Here is a 23,707-nt window from a genome sequence, read left to right as displayed (position 1 = left end):
AGATAGACGAGTGACGATTATCTGCACAAAGACAAGAGGAAAGAAAGCCAAAGGGGAGAGAAAGAGACGCTTTTCCACTTAAGCACTCAAAGCATGTGTCATTCACCCGTTCATATGAGCACTTTTTTCTATACCTGAGTGTTTTCTGTTCAGCATTCACACACATTCACACTCTCAGGGATGCAAACTGGAGACTGGAGCAGCCAGAGATTGAACCATCTACCTATTTTAAAAGATACAATTCTTTAATGCATTAATGTGTATGCATTCCCATTTAAAAAGAATGGAATTACACAAATAGTCATTGGATTGAATAATTTTCTGCTCATTGATCCAATCTAAACACAGGGACCTGGATGTCTGGCCTAAACAGAAGACTTTGGGCTTCAATCGATAGGACAGTCTTAAGCCAAGCTGCAAATGCAGCAGATCAAATTTTTTCAGAAATGAGCTAAGTCTGAAGAAAGGATTTACAGTTATCCCTCCATCATCTATCGCCCTTGGAGTTGTCTGATAAATTCACATAGGCTGTGCAGAGTGCACAAGAAGAAGATACCAAAAAGTCAGAGAAACCAAAACAAGAGTGTGACAACAACAAGGACACTGCTGGAGTTTGGCAAAAATAATGGTCTACTTCATTCCCCTTAAATGTCAGCCGCTAAATAATAATTGTGAGCAGATAAGAATGGAGCTCAGCAGCCATCATTATCAATCCCCAAGGCTAAGCACGGCTTTCTGACAGGGTGAGCCACGTGGAGGCACCAGTGTCTGGCCCTTTTAGTGAGACACAACAACAACATCAGAGCCCAGTTTCCTTGACTCTGTGTCAGCATCTCTGCCTGGTCATCTGCAGGCTGCTGTCAGCTTCCTTTCAACTCCAGGTGTAATTTCAAGGGTCTAGTTCCCAAACCACCTACTTCGCTTCAGCTTCACTTCTGACATTCTCATCATTACCTCCAGCAGCAATAAAAGAGACAAAAACACTCCCTGAAGGCATTCAGAGAGCTGGCCTAAAGAAACAGTCAGTGGTGTCAAGGGGGTGGGAGGTGCAGGAGTGGGGATCACAGGGGATAAGTTTACCTTGACATTAATTCAATGAACAAAAAAAGATTTTTAAAGTGACACAGGAGAGAAGAAAAATAACTTTCTGAGATCTAATTTATCATCAGCAATGATCCTAATCCTAGTCCAAAGCCCTTAAACCAACGTCTTTAAGAAAATCAAACAGGACTTTATTTAACCTTCTTTCTATTTGTTTAGAAGAAAAACATATAGCTCTGCATGTGAGTTAGTTTTTTTTAAACATCCATAGTTTCTGATAGCATAGAGTTTGTTATAATTTTACTCCAATGCAAAACCTCTGAAGCCGTCTTATAAAGCACTATGCAAGAGTTTCTTATTTTCTTTCAGAAGTTTAGATTGCTGGCATGCTTACTCATTTTAAAGAGAAACCATTCTGTTTGCTACCATTTCTGTATTATAACTGCTGGGCTCTGTTTAGGGGCTTTGCATAATTTATTTTTCTTGCTTAGGTGCAGCCCGACACAGCAAATCCAGCATGTCCAAATTAACACTGTCAGATTTGATTTCAACACTATTAAAGTGTCTATATGGGTCCACATCAGAGATTGTTAATTTAACTCTTTTTGGAGAGTTGGTACGTTAACTCTGATTTAGTGTTAAACACTAAATCTGTCTGGAGTTGATAATTTAACACTTACTAATGCTAACTAGGTGTTAAGAGTTTATATATTAACTCTCAAAGAGTATTTTAGTTTAACTACGTAAGAGTTATCTTCTAATTAATTCTAAAAAGCGGGAATTTTACTGTTCTGAACTTCTAGACATTTCTTTTGGAAATAAACATTTACTAAAAAGATGCAATGGTTTTTGAAAAACATTTATTCTGAACTGTGCACCACAATTTCAAAACATTTTCTGAAAGATGTAACAGTATACATGTTCTCACTTTCATTAGAATTTTGTTTATCAAAAGGTCTGACATAGGTGAGCTGGTAAATGCAAATAACAGCATTCTCATCACTTATTTCTTCTGTGGCGTGTTGGGGGAACAGCTAGTTCTCTCCCATCATGCCTTGGGACATGTGCTGCTGTTTAGATGTTCTTGTTTTATTGTTTATGGTGACGTTACTTTTAACTGTTATCTTGAATGTTGTGTTTACGCTGTGGTGCAGAATCACTGACAGTTGTTGTTTTGTAGAGAGAGTGCTGTACCATGAGTGACTTCTGTTGTGCTGTTGTTGAACATTGAGGCACATTGTAGCACCAGCAAGTTTTTAGAGCTCCCCCTACTAGCTTGGGGTTGAATAACAAGTATTACCGCGGAAGCACTAGCTGGTAGTCTAGCTGTACACGTGTCTTAGTGCAGTTGAACATAATCCACAAAGTCCGCTTGTAGTCGAAAAACAAACAGGCAAACATTTATTTCCACAGTTTTGAAATACAGTGATCCATTTGAATGTTCCTGTACACTGCAAACACGGTAAGAAACTGGTTTTCTCCACAGCTAGTTAAAGCCCCCGTTGCTGCACACTGCCCGTCGCGAACGCTCCCCCCGTGCACAGTTACCGTGTGTTAAAGGAACAGTACGTAAAAATTAAATAAGGCAAGAAAAAATACAATTTAACTGTAAATCTTACGCTAAACAAATTATAAAGTAAAAACTGAAATTCCCCATTATCTTACACTTATCCTTATCCAAAATGATTCAAATTATTAACAAATATACACTCTGTGCAATCTGAGTAAACTAAGAGATGATTAGACCTTTATCCTATACAACAAGCTCAGTCGCTCTCTGTGAGCTTCTTTGTAAAGATTCCTCTGCATGCCACATTGGTGTCAGAAGTGGGATTCCAAGAGCATGGCCACTATTCTGAAAGAGGAAAATGAGCTAAGAAAGATTGAGGAGCTTATCACTCGCCTGGAAGCGGTGAATGGAGCATGATCGAAGAAGCGGGAAGAGCCCCGGGCAGCAGCAAGCCAGCTAGGGAAAGATCTGTGGGGCTCACCAGATGGAGCCTCACACCCCCGCCCACTGGGAAGCTGTCGGAGCCGCCAAGGCATGCTGCAGTCTCCAAGAGAACGAGCAGCCAGCCAGCCTCCACTCATGGTGATGCCTGGGAGCAGCACACCCTCATTGCTGGCAGCTGAGGGGGACAAGGCCAACTGTCTCCAGGACCAAGTGCAGCCGCCGCTGCCATCAGGGGCTCCTGTCCGGGGGAGCATGAAGCTGCCACGCTATAATGGGGAGGCACCTCCAGAGACCTACCTTATCCAGGTACAGCTGGCAGCTCAGCTAAACGGACGGTCAACAGAGGAGACAGCTGTCCAAGTCGCCCTCACCTTGGCAGGCAGGGCCCTGCAGATCCTCACACATCTTCAGCCAGAAGAGTGTTTAAGTTGGCCTGCTGTTGCCAGAGCAATGCAGAGCAGGTTTGGCCTCCGTACACATGCAGATGATGCCCGAGATAAACTTGCTAGCCGCCCACGGAGACAAGAGGAGAGTCTGGGTGCCTATGCTGCCGACCTACATCTTTATGCACGTAGAAGGTACCCTGCTTTTGATGCTGCAGCACAAGAAGAGCTTGCTCTCCAGGCATTTGTCTGGGGTCTCCAGTCAAAACAACTACAAGAGCACATCCGTCTGCATGCACAAGAAACCCTGGCGGCAGCTCTAACTGAGGCCGAAAGAGTGGAGCATGTGCTCAGCCCAGGTGCATGCAGCCCTGGCATAAGTCATCAAGTGCGCCAAACGGACTACGAAAGGAGCGACCAGGAGGAGGAGCCCCGCCAAACCACCAACACACCCCCCTGGCGATCTTGGCGAGGGAATAGACGAGCAGGAGGCCAATTCAGGGGTAACTGCCATCGGTGCGGATAACCAGGGCACATCGCACGCTACTATCCAGCACCAAGCCCACAAAGCCTGGCACCCCAGCCACAGCTGCCGTTAAACTAAGGCGGGGTGGCACAACGGAGGAACTGCCCCCTGCCACCACTCTGTCCTCCAAATCACACTTGCGGGTTGGCCGGCTCGGCCAGACACGGGGACTGTATCTGGACTGTGACCTTGCCGGCACCACCTGTAGAGCCCTGATAGACACTGGATCCACGCTTTCCTTGGTACAGGCTGGAGTCCTCCCTGGTACCGATGGCCCAAGACCACAGGGTTGGCAGCCTACTCAGCTCCACATCACCACAGTCACGGGGGAGCGTGCCAAAGTTAAGGGGGAAAGATCCCTCCCGGTGACTGTTGGTAACTGCACTCTGGACCACCAGTTCTGGCTAGCCAGCATCCAGGACCAATGCATCATTGGTCTGGACCTGCTAGCCAAATGGGAGGTCACAGTGGACGTGTCCCGAGCAATCCTTTACCTGGGCACGGAGGCTGTGAAGCTCCACACCACAAAGGAAGTCCCGCTGCCTGCCTCCACTTTTTCAGCCAGCGTCAGAAAGCCTGAGGACCTGTCGCCGCTGGTGGGGGAAGGGGCCTCCCCTTCACCAGCAGTACCGCAACTGTCTACAGAGACCAAGCAAGCTGTCAAGGACCTATACCAGAGGAGCTGCGAGGGTCTCCGAGCTGATCAGCGACGGCAGCTGCGAGAGATACTTGACTTGTTTGCCGACATCTTTGCGGCCAAGGATGAGGACTGCATGCAAACCAGCCTGGTACAACTCGACATTGACACTGGGGTTGCACGGCCCATCCGCCTCCGCCCTCGTTGCCTTCCCCTTGCCAAGCGTGCCGCAGCAGAGCAAAAGATCAGGGAAATGGCAGAGGCTGGCATCATCGAACCCACAAACAGCCCCTGGGCAGCCCCGGCTGTACTGGTTCGGAAAAAGGATGGTACCTGGCGGTTTTGTGTCGACTATCGTCTACTCAACAGCATCACACGCAAGGACTCCTACCCATTGCCCCAGATAGACGATGCCCTCGATGCCATTGCTGGGTCCTGCTGGTTCAGTTCCCTCGATTTGAGCAGTGGCTACTGGCAGGTGGAGCTGACGCCAGAGGCCCGCCCAAAGACTGCTTTCTCCATTGGCCAGGGACTGTGGCAGTTTAAGGTGATGTCCTTCGGCCTCTGCAATGCCCCAGCCACATTCGAGTGCCTAATGGAGAGGGTTCTGGCTGACATTCCCCGTGACCGCTGTGTGGTCTACCTGGATGACCTCCTTGTCCATGCGACAGACTTCGAGAAAGCCTTGGCTAACCTGACTGCTGTTTTCCATACTATCCGCCAGGCTGGCCTTCGCCTCCACCCCAAAAAGTGCCACCTCTTCCGAAAGGAGACGACCTTCTTGGGTCACGTTGTGAGTGGAGCAGGGGTTTCCACTGACCCTGCGAAGGTGGCCGCTGTGAAAGACTGGCCCATTCCGAGCAACACTGCTGAGTTGCGGAGCTTCCTTGGCCTGGCATCATACTACTGGCGTTTCGTCAAGGACTTTGTTACCATTGCAAGCCCCCTCCACTGGCTCACACAGAAGGGCCGGGAGTTCCACTGGACTGAGGACAGTGCCGTGGCATTTGATTGGCTCCGATCTGCACTGGTTCAGGCACCGGTGCTAGCCTACCCAGACCTCCAGCTCCCTTTTGTCGTGGACACCGATGCCAGCAACACAGGGGTGGGGGCTGTACTGTCGCAGGAAGGCCCTGAGGGGGAGCGGGTCATCTCCTACTACAGCCATTCCCTCAGCAGACCGGAGAGGAACTATTGTGTCACCCGTCGAGAGCTGCTGGCCATCATCCTGGGTCTCCGCCATTTCAGACCCTACCTCTATGGGAAGAAGTTCCTCCTCCGCACAGAACATGCGTCCCTCACTTGGCTGTTCAGCTTTAAAGAACCGGAGGGACAGCTAGCCCGTTGCAAGATTACCACTTTAAGGTTCATCACCGGGCGGGACGTCTCCACACCAATGCAGATGCTCTCTCCCGACGCCCTTGTGAGGAAAAACAGTGCAGGTACTGCCAACGCTTGGAGGACTGGGAGGGCATGACTTCAGTGATTACGTCACCACAGGGTGGCCCTGAGAATGACTCTGTTCCGGGTGGGCATTGTAGCAGTCTTCAGGCCCAGTCCACCGCAGGGGATACTGAGAGTCTGGAGGCCATGGATCCCCAACAGCTGCAACACGACCAGAACCAAGACCCTGCCCTTTCCCAGGTTCAGTGTTGGATTGGAGCCGGTCAGAGACCATCATGGCCAGAGGTATCTGCACTGGACCTCGAGACCAAGGCTCTCTACTCCCAATGGGCCAACCTCACAAACCGAAACGGCCTCCTCTATCGCCGCTGGCAGGCTCCCAGGGGTCACCGTGAGGTCTTCCAGCTCATGGTACCTCAACAGTTGCAGTCCAGGGTGCTCTAGCTGGTCCATGGTGCGGCGGGGGCAGGACACTTTGGAGTTACCAAGACTCTGCGGCGACTTCGGTCTCGGTTCTACTGGCCCGGGTGTCGCCAGGACGTAGAGCTCCATGTCCATCGGTGAGATGCCTGCACGGCTCAGAAAGGGCCTTCCTAACGCTCTCATGCCCCCTTGCAGCAGTATCAGGTGGGGGCTCCCATGGAGCGGGTTGGTGTGGACATCCTGGGACCCTTCCCAACCACTGACTAGGGGAACCGCTACGTCCTGGTTGCCATGGACTACTTCACTAAGTGGCCCGAGGCCTATGCAGTCCCTGAGCAGAGAGCTGTCACCACTGCTGAGCGTCTGGTCAACGAGATGTTCTGCCGGTTCGGGGTACCTGAGGAACTGCACAGCGACCAGGGCCGGAATTTTGAGGCTGCGGTTTTCAAGGAGGTCTGTCAGTGGCTGGGTATCACGAAGACCCGGACGACGCCACTGCACCCCCAAAGCGATGGGTTGGTGGAACGCTTCAACCATACCCTGGCCACCCACCTTGCTATCCTGACCTCCCGCCAGCAGCGTGACTGGGATCAACACCTTACCGTGGTCCTAATGGCCTACCGTTCTGCAGTCCAGGAATCTACTAAGTGCACTCCAGCGGCCTTGATGTTCGGTCATGAGCTTCGTACCCCAGTGGACTTGGTGTTTGGATCCCCCCCCCCCCGAGCAGGAAGTGCGCGGGGACCCCGGGTTGGACTACCTCCACAACCTCCTTGCCCGGCTCCAAGAGGTGCATCAGTTGAGCAGGCAGGCTCTCCGAGATGCAGGCTCCCGGCAGAAGCAAGCTTATGATACCCGCTGCAAGGAATGTCTTAAAGACATAAAGACCTGGATGGCCGCTAACTTTCTGCTTCTTAATTCAGATAAAACTGAGGTTATTGTACTCGGCCCTGAAAATCTTAGAAATATGGTATCTAACCAGATTCTTATTCTGGATGGCATTACCTTGGCCTCCAGTAACACTGTGAGGAACCTTGGAGTCGTTTTTGACCAGGACATGTCCTTCAACGCTCATATTAAACAAATATGTAAGACTGCGTTCTTCCATTTGCGCAACATCTCTAAAATTAGAAATATCCTGTCTCAGAGTGACGCTGAAAAACTAGTTCATGCATTTATTACTTCCAGGCTGGACTACTGTAATTCAGTATTATCAGGATGTCCAAAAAACTCGCTGAAAAGCCTTCAGCTAATCCAAAACGCTGCAGCAAGAGTCCTGACAGGGACTAGAAAGAGAGAGCATATTTCTCCTGTTTTGGCTTCCCTTCATTGGCTTCCTGTTAAGTCCAGAATTGAATTCAAAATCCTGCTCCTCACATACAAGGTCTTAAATAATCAGGCCCCATCTTATCTTAATGACCTTGTAGTACCATATCACCCTATTAGAGCACTTCGCTCTCGCTCTGCAGGCCTACTTGTTGTTCCTAGAGTATTTAAAAGTAGAATGGGAGGGAGAGCCTTCAGTTTTCAGGCCCCTCTTCTGTGGAACCAGCTTCCAGTTTGGATTCAGGAGACAGACACTATCTCTACTTTTAAGATCAGGCTTCAAACTTTCCTTTTTGCTAAAGCATATAGTTAGGGCTGGACCAGGTGACCCTGAATCCTCCCTTAGTTATGCTGCAATAGATGTAGGCTGCTGGGGGATTCCCATGATGCATTGAGTTTTTCCTTTCCAGTCACCTTTCTCACTCACTATGTGTTAACAGACCTCTCTGCATTGAATCATATCTGTTATTAACCTCTGTCTCTCTTCCACAGCATGTCTTTATCCTGTCTTCCTTCTCTCACCCCAACCAATCACAGCAGATGGCCGCCCCTCCCTGAGCCTGGTTCTGCTGGAGGTTTCTTCCTGTTAAAAGGGAGTTTTTCCTTCCCACTGTCGCCAAAGTGCTTGCTCATAGGGGGTCATATGATTGTTGGGTTTTTCTCTGTATCTATGAAGCGCCTTGAGGCGACTTTTGTTGTGATTTGGCGCTATATAAATAAAATTGAATTGAATTGAATTGCAAGGGGGAAGGACTCTCGCTCGGTCAGCATGTGTGGGTCTACAGCCCGGAGAGGAAGAAAGGGCTTTCTCCCAAACTGATGAGCCAGTGGGTTGGACCCTGCACTGTTCTCGAGAGGCTGTCCGACGTGGTCTACAGGGTGCGGCTGGTCAAACGGAGCAGGGTGATCGTACTCCATCGTGATCGCCTGGCACCCTATCAGCCCTTGAGTCCATCCAGGGAGGAGTCAGGGTCCCAGATTCAACTGCAGGCCCCCAACCTGGCCTCAGAGGCAGCTGGGGGACCCACAGAACGCCCTCAACGAAGCCGTCGCCTTCCCCAACAACTCAGAGACTTTGCTATGGACATGCCAGTTGCTGGGGACAGCTAACCACTCAGGTGGGGGCTGTGTGGCGTGTTGGGGGAACAGCTAGTTGTCTCCCATCATGCCTTGGGACATGTGCTGCTGTTTAGATGTTCTTCCTGCGCGTCCAATCTCATTGTTAAGTTTGCAGATGACACTACAGTGCTCGGACTTATATCCAACAATGATGAGACAAACTATAGGACAGAGGTACAACAATTAGAGTCATGGTGCCACGACAATAACTTGGTCTTAAACACCAAAAAGACCAAGGAGATCATTGTAGATTTCCGGAAGAGGGGTCATAACAACCATCTGCCTCTCTTCATTGGCAGTGAGGCGGTGGAGAGGGTGAGCAGTTTTAAATTCTTGGGGGTAACTGTGACCGAGGACCTGTCCTGGGGCAACCATATCACCTCAGTTGCACGGAAGGCCCAACAGCGCCTCTACTACCTGAGGAGACTGCGGAGCGCACACATTCCCAGATCTCTGATGTTGAACTTCTACAACTGTGCCATCAGCAGCGTTCTGACGTATGGATTTCTAGTGTGGTTCCCCAGCTGCACCAAGGCCGATCAGCAAGCACTCCAGCGTGTGGTGAAAGAAGCTGGCAGAATTATTGGAACAAGTCTGCCAGAGATCAGTAATATCTTCCCCACTCGCTGTCTGAGGAGGGTGCACAGTATCCTGCGGGACCAACATCACCCTGCGCGCCACCTTTTCAATCTGCTGCCCTCAGGGAGAAGGTACAGGTCTATACAGGCCAGAACATCCAGACTGGCCAACAGCCTGTATCCACAGGCTGTGAGGCTCCTGAACTCTCTGCCCCCCTCTCACGGACAATAACCATATCCAACTTCTTAATAGCAATGAACTGGTCTGCATTGGTGCATCATATCTTTGTTCTCATCCCCCTCCTGCCCCCCCCCCCCCCTCTTTCTTAAATAGATAACTATCATATCTGATATCATATATCACAGTACAATAATATTGAATGGGTTGCATTGTTGTATTTTGTCATGTTTCTCAGGTCTTTGTCTGAATTTCTACGAACATTATTGCTAAGGATTGTCTTATTGCATTGGAGTCACACTGGGTTAAATATGTACACTTGGGTTTTAAGGGGTATTTATTATTTTCTTCTTTTTTTTGGGTTGTATGGAAGCCCCAAACGCAATTTCATTGTTCTTGACAATGACAATAAATAAATACTACTACTACTACTTGTTTTATTGTTTGTGGTTACGTTACTTTTAACTGTTATCTTGAATGTTCTATCTTGAATGTTGTGTTTACGCTGTGGTGAGTCACTGACAGTTGTTGTTTTGTAGAGAGAGTGCTGTACCATGAGTGACTTCTGTTGTGCTGTTGTTGAACCTTGAGGCACATTGTAGCACCAGCAAGTTTTTTAATAAAGAGCTCCCCCTACCAGCTTGGGGTTGAATAACAAGCTCAGTCTCTCTCTGTGAGCTTCTTTGTAAAGATTCCTCTGCATGCCACACTTCAATACAATATGCATGTCCTTAATTCATCACTTTGTGGAACTTCAATGCACTTCTGCTCTCCCCCATACAGGGAGTGCAGAATTATTAGGCAAGTTGTATTTTTGAGGAATAATGTTATTATTGAACAACAACCATGTTCTCAATGAACCCAAAAAACTCATTAATATCAAAGCTGAATGTTTTTGGAAGTAGTTTTTAGTTTGTTTTTAGTTTTAGCTATTTTAGGGGGATATCTGTGTGTGCAGGTGACTATTACTGTGCATAATTATTAGGCAACTTAACAAAAAACAAATATATACCAATTTCAATTATTTATTTTTACCAGTGAACCCAATATAACATCTCCACATTCACAAATATACATTTCTGACATTCAAAAACAAAACAAAAACAAATCAGCGACCAATATAGCCGCCTTTCTTTGCAAGGACACTCAAAAGCCTGCCATCCATGGATGAAAGTGTGCCAGCTTGCTTTGTGCCTGAATTTCTGGCCTCTCTACACTGGCTTCCAATTCCAATAGGATCCATTGTAAAATCCTTACAATGGCACCTGTATATTTGTCCGATTTGCCGAAGCCCCATGTCCCCCCGTTCACTCTGGTCAGCTGAGCAGCTGTTCTGAAATCACGGCTGAAACTTAGAGGAGACTGAGCTTTCTTTATTGTTGCTCTGAAGCTTTGGAATGATCTTCCTCTTCACATTAGGCCGTCTACATTTTTTTTTTCAATTCAATTTTATTTATATAGCGCCAGATCACAACAAAAGTTGCCTCAAGGCGCTTCATAGATACAGAGAAAAACCCAACAATCATATGACCCCCTATGAGCAAGCACTTTGGCAACAGTGGGAAGGAAAAACTCCCTTTTAACAGGAAGAAACCTCCGGCAGAACCAGGCTCAGGGAGGGGCGGGGCCATCTGCTGTGATTGGTTGGGGTGAGAGAAGGAAGACAGGATAAAGACATGCTGTGGAAGAGAGACAGAGGTTAATAACAGATATGATTCAATGCAGAGAGGTCTGTTAACACATAGTGAGTGAGAAAGGTGACTGGAAAGGAAAAACTCAATGCATCATGGGAATCCCCCGGCAGCCTACGTCTATTGCAGCATAACTAAGGGAGGATTCAGGGTCACCTGGTCCAGCCCTAACTATATGCTTTAGCAAAAAGGAAAGTTTGAAGCCTAATCTTGAAAGTAGAGATAGTGTCTGTCTCCTGAATCCAAACTGGAAGCTGGTTCCACAGAAGAGGGGCCTGAAAACTGAAGGCTCTCCCTCCCATTCTACTTTTAAATACTCTAGGAACAACAAGTAGGCCTGCAGAGCGAGAGCGAAGTGCTCTAATAGGGTGATATGGTACTACAAGGTCATTAAGATAAGATGGGGCCTGATTATTTAAGACCTTGTATGTGAGGAGCAGGATTTTGAATTCAATTCTGGACTTAACAGGAAGCCAAAACAGGAGAAATCTGCTCTCTCTTTCTAGTCCCTGTCAGGACTCTTGCTGCAGCATTTTGGATTAACTGAAGATTTTTCAGTGAGTTTTTTGGACATCCTGATAATAATGAATTACAGTCGTCCAGCCTGGAAGTAATAAATGCATGAACTAGTTTTTCAGCGTCACTCTGAGACAGGATATTTCTAATTTTAGAGATGTTGCACAAATGGAAGAAAGCATATTTGTTTAATATGAGCGTTGTAGGACATGTCCTGGTCAAAAATGACAGTTTAGGAAAACTTTAAGGCTACATAGTCTTTCTCTTTTTGCACCACTTACTAGAAACCATATGTTCCCTCCCTCCTTGCCAGGTGGAGGCTTTCATTTCTGGTGTGTTTTTAAAAAAAGAAAAAGGTATTCTGCACTTTTAAAAGGGGCACACCAAAGTGCTTCAGAGTAAGGAATAATGGTAAATGATTACACATAATAATAAGTAACACAAGTCGCAACAATAGTCGTCCCAAGCTGCTTTATATCGTAAGGTAGACTCTTCAGTAATACATACAGAGAATAACCCAACAATCATTTTTGTTTAAAACTCTCTTTTAACAGGAAGAAACCTCCAGCAGAACCAGGCTCTAGAGGGGCGGCCCCTTCATGTTCATAATGGATTACAGAAGTTGTGCATGTTAAACTGCAAAAGATGAGATGCTCCCTCAAAGGACCAACGTCCGGCTTCTACACCATTTCTGACATTTATTGAGAAATGGAAAGATGAACAATAGCTGCCTCTGCACAATTGGCTGCATGTGCATGTCTATAAATGTCAATTTTTTTGTCAACCTGCCTTGGTCAAATCCCCGCCCCTTCTTCAGTTTTAATCTGGCAGATGGGAGGGTGGGGTTTCAGTTTATATGTAGTATGCTCTTTTGCTTGTATGTTTGATTTGTTGTTGTGATTGTATAAAAATCAATAAAGAGACCTTGATTGCCACTGGCAGCCATGCATGCCTGAGCCATCTCTCTGCCTCTGCCGTGTTTTACAGATGATGTTGTATGCTTTGGATCATGAGCTGTTCCACACGTTCTCCATACTTTTTTCCAAAACTGTGTTGGCCTTTTTAGATGTTTTCCAAGTCTAGTCTAACCTTTCCATTCTTGAGGTTCATGAGTGGCTTGCATCTTGCAGTGAAACCTTTGTATTTACTTTCATACGTCGACCTCCTGCAGAGTGTTGCTCGATGTTTGGCTGTTGTGAAAGGGTTTTTTATATCCATGGACATTCTTAACAGTACCGTCAGGGACAGCTCTCCCCTTTGACCACATGTTGTCTGTTCACGGCTAACTGTTTTTCATGCATGCGCCACCAAGGAATAGCCCGCACCTGCTAATAAAATAGGCCTTAAGTCAATTGTCCTATTATTATTATTTTGGTCCATTTAAAAAGAGTGGCACATGTTAAGGAGCTGGAACTCCTAAACCCTTTAGCCAATTAAATTTGGATACCCTCAAATAAAAGCTGAAAGTCGACTTGTGTCAGTGTCCAAATATATATGGACCTAACAGTACCTTGGCTTCATTTGAAGCTGGTGATTTCTAAGGACTCAGGCCTGCTGGACATCATTGAAAACCTTGCCGTTAGTCCAAAGATTTATCACATGGTAGACTGATAAGGCACAAATTTCCCTTCCTATTAGTACATATCCTTCCCCTCTACCGTTACCTATCTTCTTCCTTGCACATCCATGTACTCTCCCTCTGATGCCTTCCATTATTGTTGACAACACTTTCCTCATATTAGATTAAATGTGAGCATGTCTACAACAAAGTCACTACCTTTCTGTACAGCTGGTGTTTGAGTTTAGCCAGTTCACAGATGTAGTTAACTGAAAGACAAGTTAGTGTGTGTGTGTGTGTGTGTGTGTGTGTGTGTGTGTGTGTGTGTGTGTGTGTGTGTGTGTGTGTGTGTGTGTGTGCTCCTGGGGTTGGATGATTTACTGGACAGCAGGCTCTTAATTGAATAAGCAGGTGAGTGCAGTAGTCCAGTCCTGTTTCTTTCAGTTAAGAAGGTAAAGCCTTACCTCCTGGCTAACATCTTTGAACGTGTCATTCACCTTTTCCTTACTTGTAGATTGGACTACTGCAATTCATTGTATTTTGGTCTCGACCAGGCCTTCATCCATTGTCTTCAGATGGTCCAAAATGCAGCTGCTCGCCTGCTAACTGGTACCAAACGGAGAGAGCTTATAACCCCAGTTTTAGCTTCTCTACACTGGCTTCCTGTCTCCTACAGGATCCAATTTAAAGTTTTACTTTCTGTTTTTAAGTCGCATAATGTCCGAGCCCCTTCTTACCTGTCTGGGCTCCTTTTTGTTTATGCTCCAGGAAAAACTACGAGGTCTAGCTCAAAACTAATGCTGTCCATCCCACGGACTAGTCTCACATCTCGTGGCGATAGAGCCGTGTCTGTGGCAGGTCCCAGACTCTGGAATGGTCTCCCCCTAAATATTAGATCGTCTTAGTTATTGTTTTAATTCTTTGATTGTCCTATCATTGTTTCATATTGTTATTATTGTTCTACACTTTTTCCTTTTAATGGCATTTTTATATTGTTAAACACTTTGTGCAGCATTGTCTGTGTGGAAATGTGCTATATAAATAAATTTGACCTTGACCTTTGACCTTAAACTCCAGCTGACAGCCACCTCACCCCTCTCCTTGACTCCGCTACTGTCAGGGTCCTGGGTCTGAGCGACCCAGGATCCCTGAGCAGTTATGAATTATATTATTAGTATTATTATATGCATTTTGGTTTTGCTTCCCTTCTCTGTGCTTGTGTATATATGTGTGTGTGTGTGTGTGGCTGAGCACCTGTTTATAGGCGGCGTCAGGCCTGGAGGGTGTGGTCCTGCAAGGGGACTGGCCACACCCAAAGCCACACACCTGCTGCTGATCAGGCCTCGTCGGGGGAGCTACTTAAGAGAGTCTTGGAGCTCCCACCGACGTGGGATCATTGCTTGAGACTCCACGTTAGTCACCCTGTCTAAGTTTAGTCAGAAAGTGTATGCCTGCCATTTCTGAGTGTCCTGACAGCTGCGCTATTGTTTCCCGCAGGAAGAGCGTGGAAGGCACGGAGAGCAGCGAGCACCGGGGGGTGCTGACACGGGAGCAGAGAGCACACGGACTATTCACGGGAGACACGACACGGGAGTCTGGGAGAACACGGGGATTTATTGTTATGTTGTTTTCACTCTGTAAATAAACACTGTTTGTACATAGAGCACCGCGCCTGGGTCCTCCTTCCCCACTCCTTCCACGGTGTGCCATGCCATACCGTGACAGCTACCAACAACAAAGTGCCAGTTGGTTCTCTGTAGTTGAGCTTTTGTGTGGAAAACCTGAGCTGCAGTGTTTTTGGAAGGTGTGAGCTGTCAGTAACTGAAACATCTTGTGCGAAGAGCACCTTCTGAAAATAGTTGTATAACCATTGCTTGTAATTTAGTTTTCATTGTATATACTGAGCACTGCAGCAGATTCAGTAGGAGTGAGAAGGCCTTTTTTGTTGAACCCTTTCCCCCATGTTTTTATAGGAGAGTAGGTTAGAAATGGTCTTGTTTGCTTTTGTTTTAATAGGGAAGCTTTTTGTTGTCTGTTGTGTTGTTGGTGGGTTGTTTTTTTTTTTTTTTCACGGCTCACGTCTGAAGTAAATAATTTGCTGCTAGCTCCTTCAATTACCTTATTGCTGGCATTTCTTAGGAGTGGTTGGAGTGGGAAGTTGCAGCTTCATGTTCAGTCCCTGTTACCCCTGTGCCGGGTCGTAACAGAAAGAGCAAGAATGTAGTCCAGTGTCTGCAGATGTATCTTTGGTGTATAAAAAGTGTGAGCTGACAGCCTGATTATAGTTGTGCACGTCTGGGCACAACTATAATCAGGTGTTGTGTTACTCCTGTGCGTTACAGGTCAAAGTTACACTAACTGAGGAGTACTTTTGCTGTCATGTTGACAATGACAGGCTGCCTCCCAGTGGCCCCTAGAAATACTGCTTTACAAGGAGAGAATGCTGCAGGAAACCTGGAGCAGCCACAGATGTGCACATGCTGCAGAGTAAGAACTAGTTCCTGATGCAGTTTTTGGTTTTTCTGTGATATTTACTCATAAAAAATGGCTGTGATCATAAGAGACAATTTAAGGACTGCTTAGTGTTATACAAAGTGGTTTTCGCCACAGTGTTGTGGTGTAGGCATTCAGTTAGCAAGTTAGAAAGGTTGCTGCTTGAGTGTAGCCAAACAGACTGTGACAGAAATAGCATGTAGTGTCTAAAAATCCAAGTCAAGCCTGCTGAACTCTCTGTAGTCACCGCCTGCAGCAAGGCAGCTGTTAATTATTACAATCATAATCCTTTAATATTGCAAAAGGTAATGAACAAGACATTACTGACAAAGTAGTCCTGCTTTGAATTACTTTCAACTTTTGATTTACTAATGTACAATTTTTTTCTTTCAAAATTTTGCAAAAGTGTGAATGACTGCTGAAAACACGTATCAGCAAATGTTTTAGACGTAACACATTTAAACCCATCTGGAAAGACAAATTTCACTCCAGCTGTTACTACAGGGTAGAAAGAGGGCAGACGGCAAAGACGAGCAGCTGCAGAAATCCTGATGAAAATGTAGAGACAGAAAGAACTCTTAAACAAAACAGAGGTTTGTTAAAATGTCATGCATTTATTCACTGTTGATTGACAACACAATGTCTGATTTTGGTGTAAAGGTGAGATAGGTCAGGATATTGTTCGACTCGGTCTGGTTGGGTGAGGGTTAAACTCCACACAAAAAGAAGCAATTTTTACCCTCAGTAAATATGAAGCAACTATTTTGAGTCATGAAACTGAAAAATATCACATCAAATTTTTTTTAGTTCAAATCCTTCATCTTTAATGAAATTGTAACAGTTAAGCCTTAATCTGAACATACTACATAGTACGTGGAAAATTCACATGTGGTTAAAGTTTTAGTACGAGTGGAATGTGGTCAAACTGACTCCCCGCGCCCCTGCTCTCCTTTGGGAAAACCTCACTTATCACACTCACACTCTCTGCTTATTCCTGGTGATAACGAAGAGGAGGCACTTGTGAAATGAGCATTTGGACAACAATCCAGGTGTGTTTCTATGCCTGTGAGAGCTGTGGCGACAGGATGAAATTAGCTACAGGTGCCTCCATCACTGGCAGGGAGCACGTCTGCTTGCACAGGTTCAGCTCTCAGCCTGACTATTAAGACATAACCAATAATATATGACAATTAACACCTGACTATTAGGTATGTCAGTGAAGAAGAAAGGAATGAGAGTGGAAACAGGAAAACACAAAAGCTGAGGCATCTGCCCCCCTAATGTACAGACCTATACACATTGCACTGTCTGTATTTGATTTTTGCACGTGTAGCTTTGGGAGATTAAAGACTTGAGCACTTTGACATTTCCTCCTTCTCCTCCCGAGACTTGCCGTTGGTCACGTCAGCAGACGTGCTTTGGTGCATCGGTGACGTGCTCTTCTGGTGGCCTCACAGCTTGGAGATAGGTGGTCTCATTCTGGCTGCTGCTCAAGCTGCTGTTCCTGAAGGTGGCCATAGGGGGGGCTACCTTCACACCTTTCAGAGTCATTGAGCCATCTATGGCTTTACGGAGCTAGATGAAGAAAGAAGGCAGGAATTGTTCAATTCCAGGTGAGTAACATCCCAATAAAGTAGTTTGAGCCATGCAAACACAAACATAACTCAAGGCTTTAAGCTCATAACAAATTTCCCACGTGTGGGACTAATAAAGGTTATCTTATCTTATTATTTTGGATTGCAGTTTAATTTATATGGTGCCAGATCACCACCATAGTCATATAGCATTAAAGGGAGAAAGAGGTGGTGACAGTAGAGAGAAAGAAACAACGTAGTAGTAGTGCCAGTTGCACGACCTGCTTTTTAAGGCTCAGAGTTTCTCATGCCTGAAGACTTTATATGTACAGCACATAAAAATTCATATCTAATAAAAGCAATGATGTATACATTTTATGTGCATATTAATCTATTATCCCCGCATTAAAGGAACATATGTAATGTGTTGTTCTGTCAGTACATAATAAGAATGCTTTTTTTTCAGCTGTATAATTTCTTTATTAAAAAGGGTGTACCTCAATGTTTTGGTCTTTCAGAGCTTTTCCTTTAATTGGCTTCTTTTAAATATGGGATGTTTTGGCTGTTGTGAGTAAAAGTGCTGCAGATCCTGTCAATGTGCTCTGAGAGTTTAGCCGTCCGTCGATCAGAGATGTGACAGTGTCTGTGTGAGAGACGGGCAGACTGGGAGAGGATGGGTTTATCTGCCCTGACTGGGTTTGTGTTTTTTCTTGCTGTTGGACAGAGGTGGGACATAATTCTCTCACCCCAACCGGTCGCAGCAGATGGCCCCGCCCCTCCCTGAGCCTGTTCTGCCGGAGGTTTCTTCCTGTTAAAAGGGCGTTTTTCCTTCCCACTGTCGCCAAAGTTCTTCCTCATAGGGGGTCATATGATTGTTTTTCTCTGTATCTACTGTACAATATAAAGCGCATTGAGGTGACTTTTGTTGTGATTTGGCGCTGTATAAATAAAATTGAATTGAATTGAATTGAACAAAGTACAAATACTTTGTTACTATACTTTAGTACAATTTTTAGGTATCTGTACTTTACCAGAGGACTTAATTTTCTGACTTCTTTTTACTTTTACTCCCTACATATTTAAACACAAATCTGTTCTTCTTACATTTTCAAAACAGGCTCATTGCTTTTGCTGTAACAGATATGAGTTATTATTTCACATCACTGCAAGCCTCCAAACACCAAACTGGTGTGAGTCTAAACAGAAACACATGAAAGGATGTCTGTTTGTTTATTAATCACAAGGAAATGTCATAGAGAAGTCAGGGCTTAAAAGTGGGACGGTGGTGAGTTTTTGGTTTGTTTTTTCCTTTCAACATCGGAACGACTGCAGGTCCATAATTTGCGGTTGTGATACTTTAGCATCTAGCTAGCCCTACAGAAGGAGTGAGCATAAGCTTTTTTTTTAAATTGTGAAGTTATTGTGACTTTTCAACTCAGCAAACACACAAACTGTGTGCCGTTTGTCTCACAGTGTGTTTCAGCTAAAGTGCAGCTGCTGGATTTCACAGGGAGAGAAAAGAAAGAGCGCTAGCTTCACTCAGAGATGGAGAAAGATGAGAACGACGGGCAGACTAACTGCTGTCACTCACAGGTCAGTGCAGGATAAACAGGTTAGTTTGCTGCACTGTGATTGGTTTAAAGTAAAGAACAGTGACTGCTGCACAGTGGCTGTGTTTCGTGGTCACAGTTAGCTCACAGTGTAGCACAGATTCATTCACTGAATTCCACCTTCACACCAACTTCATCCAGTCTAACGTAAAGGCGGCATAAACAGTGTAGAGTCAGTGCAGGAAACATCTGGTTGAATCCAGGTGTGTCAGCAGCTCCGCGGATCACAGCCTGTACACTAAGAAAATCTACTGGAAATGAATGTGAGTTTGATTCTTTTCCCCACACTGAACCATTACAACCAGTTTAGTTTAGTTTAGTTTCCCCCACTTTAACCTCTGACGGTGCACATTTCCCTGTTTACAGTCCCCAACTATAATGTAGGCATAAGAAAATAGAGCTGCTTTCTATTTACTTCTGATTCAAGATGAGAATATTTAGAGTTTAATAAAGTTTGTATTAAAATCTACTGATATTATTTTAATATTATGCTAATATAGCACAAGGTTCAGTTAGCTTTGCACAGAAACAGAAACATCCTCCAAAGAGCTTTTCAGAGCCTGTACGTTTTTACTTTTACTGGAGTAAAGAAGTTGATTCTGTACTTCAACTTTTACAGTAATATTTTTTAATAGTAGTATTTGTACTTCTGCTTGAGTACAGAATGTCTGTACTTTTACCAACTCTGCTGGTGGAGCGCAGCTGATTAAGTGATCAAACCCATACACCCCAAAAGTCCTGTAAAGAGAGACTATTACTTCTTTGATGGAAACCACCCCGATGAGGCGTCCGATCCTGGTGACGTAGGCGTGGTCGAGGCCCAGCAGAGAGAAGATGGTGTAGGTCTGTAGGAAAACAGCAGAGGTCTGTAGGTAAAAACTTTCTTCTTACCTAAAGTCCAGTTTGGAAAATGCACCACTGATCTTAATTATCCAAACTTCACCAATATCTAATCACATTTGAGTCATTCAACCTGTCACATTTTCAGCTAAATGGGATTTTTTTTTTTCCACTGTGGGAAATTTGCGAGGGGGAACCGACATGCTTAACAAAGCCGTGTACACCTGTGGACAGAAGACTCTCTATTAACTCGACTTGATGGCTTTAAGAAATGTTTGAAGCTAATCAAAACACATTTGTTTAATCTGCACATGTGACCTGCACACAGGATTTTATTGGGTGTATTATGTGTGTTACGGAAGTAATATAGGCTACTATTTTGTTAAGTTTAGTGAGGCAGTAATATGGGCTGCGGTTAGCATACATACAACTGTGGTCAGTAGTTTACAACACATCATGAGCATGAATATCATGGGGGCTTTTAATGGTTTCTTTGAACTGTTGAATGATTGAGCAGCGTCTTTAATTAAAAAGCAGGAACTGGGTGCACAAGTTCAGATCTGTTTAGGATTTTCTCCACACGTGTTCAAAAGTATACACCGACTTAAATCTTTAAATAAGTGGTGCTGAAAGTTGGATGATGTCTTTCAACTTTAAAAGGCAGAATCTGTTGACTTCTCAGTCGTGGTCACGTTTGTCTATAACCGAGGGCTGTTAGCAGACAGTTAAAGTGGCAGCTCGATGAGGACCATTAGCACACATCTGTGAAGGCACTAATATTGGTTAATGACACATGCTGGTTTTGGAGTTAGTAGTTTTCATAAGGACCTTCCTTTTTCAGCAAAACAATAGTTATTCTTTTTCCTTTTCTTTGCAGTTGATCTGTATCTGAGATGTATTTGTTTTTCCTTTGTTTTTTCACTTTGCTCTTATAACATCAAATCTTTGTTTTTCTCTAATTGATCATTGTTAGGACAACGTTGAGCCATCACCCAGTCGGCAAAAAACATTTGCCACAATTGCTTTGTTATGGAATACACTTATTTTGAAAGTAACAGAAATGGTGCAGTTTGAAATTGCAGTGTGTATATGTAGACATGATGTAATATTATATATGTATTATAATATTATATATAGGATGTAATATATACATTTTGTTCTGCCAAACTGTTTGTGGATCTTTTCATTTTAGGTCACCTTGCATTAATTTATCATTTTAAATCATAGGTACGTTCTTTAAAGGATCAAATACAAGTCAACCGTTGTCCCCTAACCCTAAAACACTGGAAAATACTGCTGTCACTGTGACAGCGATCGTGGCTCAAGAGTTGGGAGTTCGTCTTGTAATCGGAAGGTTGCCGGTTCGAGCCCTGGCTTGGACAGTCTCGGTCGTTGTGTCCTTGGGCAAGACACTTCACCCGTTGCCTACTGGTGGTGGTCAGAGGGCCCGGTGGCGCCAGTGTCCGGCAGCCTCGCCTCTGTCAGTGCGCCCCAGGGTGGCTGTGGCTACAATGTAGCTTGCCATCACCAGTGTGTGAATGTGTGTGTGAATGGGTGGATGACTGGATATGTAAAGCGCTTTGGGGTCCTTAGGGACTAGTAAGGCGCTATATAAATACAGGCCATTTACCATTTACCATTTACAGACACATACAGACTGACTGTCGCAGTATTCAGAATTCAAACCTTATGCAGTGATGTACACTCCAGCAGCTGGATCAGGGCAGGGTTAATCTTGCAGTTGTTGAAGTTGACCCTCTCATCAAGTTGCCTTGCCTCCCAGTCTGTAATCTGCAAGTCAACAAGAGTGAAACTCCTTTTCAGCATCCCGTGTTGGATTGATCACTTCATAGCAGTTAGTGATCTACATTATTTTCCCTTAAGATGACTTTAGTTTGTAATAAATGATTCGCTTACAGTAATACAACCTGTCATTCTTGGCCTAAAGTGTATTTTTTGAATAATTAGGCCTCATCTTATCTTAAACACCAACAGAGCAATTTGCTGTCACACTGCTGGCTAAGACTCGCCTCTGTCAGTGCGCCCCAGGGTGGCTGTGGCTACAATGTAGCTGCCATCACCAGTGTGTGAATGTGTGGATGACTGGATATGTAAAGCGCTTTGGGGTCCTTAGAGACTAGAAAAGCGCTATACAAATACAGGCCATTTACCATTTAAGACAATCTGAAAACAGTTCCATCACCTTCTTTTCAAACTCTTGTTTTTGAAGATGTTTCGCCTCTTATCCAAGAGAATTCCTCATTTCTAAATCTGAACAGGGGGCTGGGTGGAAACCTTTGTAGTCCCCCCATTTTCTCATGTCCCAGAGCAACGAACACTCTACTGCGACCGCTTGTGATCTGCTCATTGGTTGCTCTGTCTGTGTGGATTGTCTGAACATCTTACCTCACTAGTGGGATCTTGAACATCTCGATCATCTTGTACCTGAGAAGCAACAGAAAGCAACGATAGTCAGCGTGTACACTGAACCCAATAACACAACTCAGTGTGAATGCCACAAACACAGGTAAAGGCAAACAACAGCCCTCAGCAGGTTGTTACCTCCATAAACATTTAGCACTATGTCTGTGCACAGAAGATGGACAAAATGACATGAGTCACTGAATGAGTGACTACAAGGACATCAACATTGCAACTTAAAGCTGATGCTGTTTGATGATGACGTCCAGTGTCAAACTACCAACGCTGTGCTTTGCAGCAATCTGCCAAAATACTCCAGAGGTCTGAGTGAGACGGGCTATGTTAGGACACCTTTCTGCAGGGTGGAAGTGTGGGTGTGTGGGTGGGATGTCACTCTCTTACCTCTTCTGCATCTGAACTAGCACAGAAAATGCTTCTCAGTGTGACTCCTGATTCATCTCGTGAGCCTGCATCAGAGACAGAGACACAGACACACAGACCGCAACATAGTCAGGAGGTCCAGCTTAGTGAGCTCAGGGAGTGAAATTAGCTGGTTTGTCTTGTATTTTTAATCAGTGGCCACAAAGCAAACATTTAAAGTGTGAGCTAGAAAAACCAGTGTGTTTATACCTATTTAATTCAAACAGTTTCAGGAGCTGCTCGTCACATAAGGAACAGAGAGAGCAAAACCCACACTTCTATTGAATTTCTATTTCCTTTTGTTTCGAGCCACATCAATCTGGTCTTCTGAAACTCTGCTGTGTGCATGTATTTGCACAGGTAAGTGTAGTTCTTACTGTTGGAAAGCTCAGTGGGTCGCTCCACCACAGGCGGCGGGTTCAGCTCCTCATTAGTGACCTACACACACACACACAGACTGATTAAACAAAATCACAATCACGTGCACCACTGTGGGCTGATGCAACAGAAACACGAGCACACGAATGAAGAGAGCAAACCTGCAGCACCAGAGCTACACTAAGAATTCTCATATTAGTCTGGCCTCAAATGTATGACCTCAGTCAGTCCCCCTGCTGACTTTCCTTTCCCTGACAACATCTTCTCTACGTATACTGAGGATTTTTGAAAAGGCCAGAAAAAAAAATCATGTTTTGCCAAGAAAATATGCTTATCAACATATCAGACAATATCAAATCAAAAGCAGACAGTATCACAGCAGACTGCTCGACTTCCACATCCATGCCTGAGGACGTTCTGCTTAGCCACTCACTCATGTTAAGCAATGCAGTGCAGCAGCTGCAACAAAACATCTTTCATCTATAGACATCTATCTGCAACCTGTCTGCCAATTTCAGTTTATTTCCTCTGCAAACACAGAAATGACCTCGTGCATTCATTCAATTCAACACTTTGATACACAACAATTGCTATGAGCAAGCAATGGACCAGACGGGGTGTGGAGCGAGAGGAAGAG

At 45.0% G+C, this 23,707-nt stretch overlaps 1 protein-coding gene across 1 annotated transcript in view; it reads right to left on the bottom strand.

Moving 5' to 3' along the window:
* Positions 1 to 16,628: 16,628 nt before the first annotated feature.
* The window catches only part of LOC113036964 (chloride channel protein 2-like), a 72,956-nt gene continuing 65,877 nt past the window's right edge, over positions 16,629 to 23,707 (bottom strand). Inside the window, exons 19-24 of the mRNA XM_026193612.1 lie at positions 23,070 to 23,130; positions 22,675 to 22,739; positions 22,258 to 22,296; positions 21,538 to 21,642; positions 19,770 to 19,856; positions 16,629 to 17,402 (exon numbers count right to left, since the gene is read on the bottom strand). Coding sequence (XP_026049397.1) covers positions 17,232 to 17,402; positions 19,770 to 19,856; positions 21,538 to 21,642; positions 22,258 to 22,296; positions 22,675 to 22,739; positions 23,070 to 23,130 — 528 coding nt within the window. The 3' untranslated portion in view covers positions 16,629 to 17,231. The remainder of the gene's footprint in view (positions 17,403 to 19,769; positions 19,857 to 21,537; positions 21,643 to 22,257; positions 22,297 to 22,674; positions 22,740 to 23,069; positions 23,131 to 23,707) is intronic.

The sequence above is a fragment of the Astatotilapia calliptera genome, chromosome 14 (genome assembly GCF_900246225.1).
Source record: "Astatotilapia calliptera chromosome 14, fAstCal1.2, whole genome shotgun sequence".
Lineage (NCBI taxonomy): Eukaryota > Metazoa > Chordata > Actinopteri > Cichliformes > Cichlidae > Astatotilapia > Astatotilapia calliptera.
Note: the sequence above shows the minus strand (reverse complement) of the source record. Positions and strands in the feature narration are given on the sequence as shown.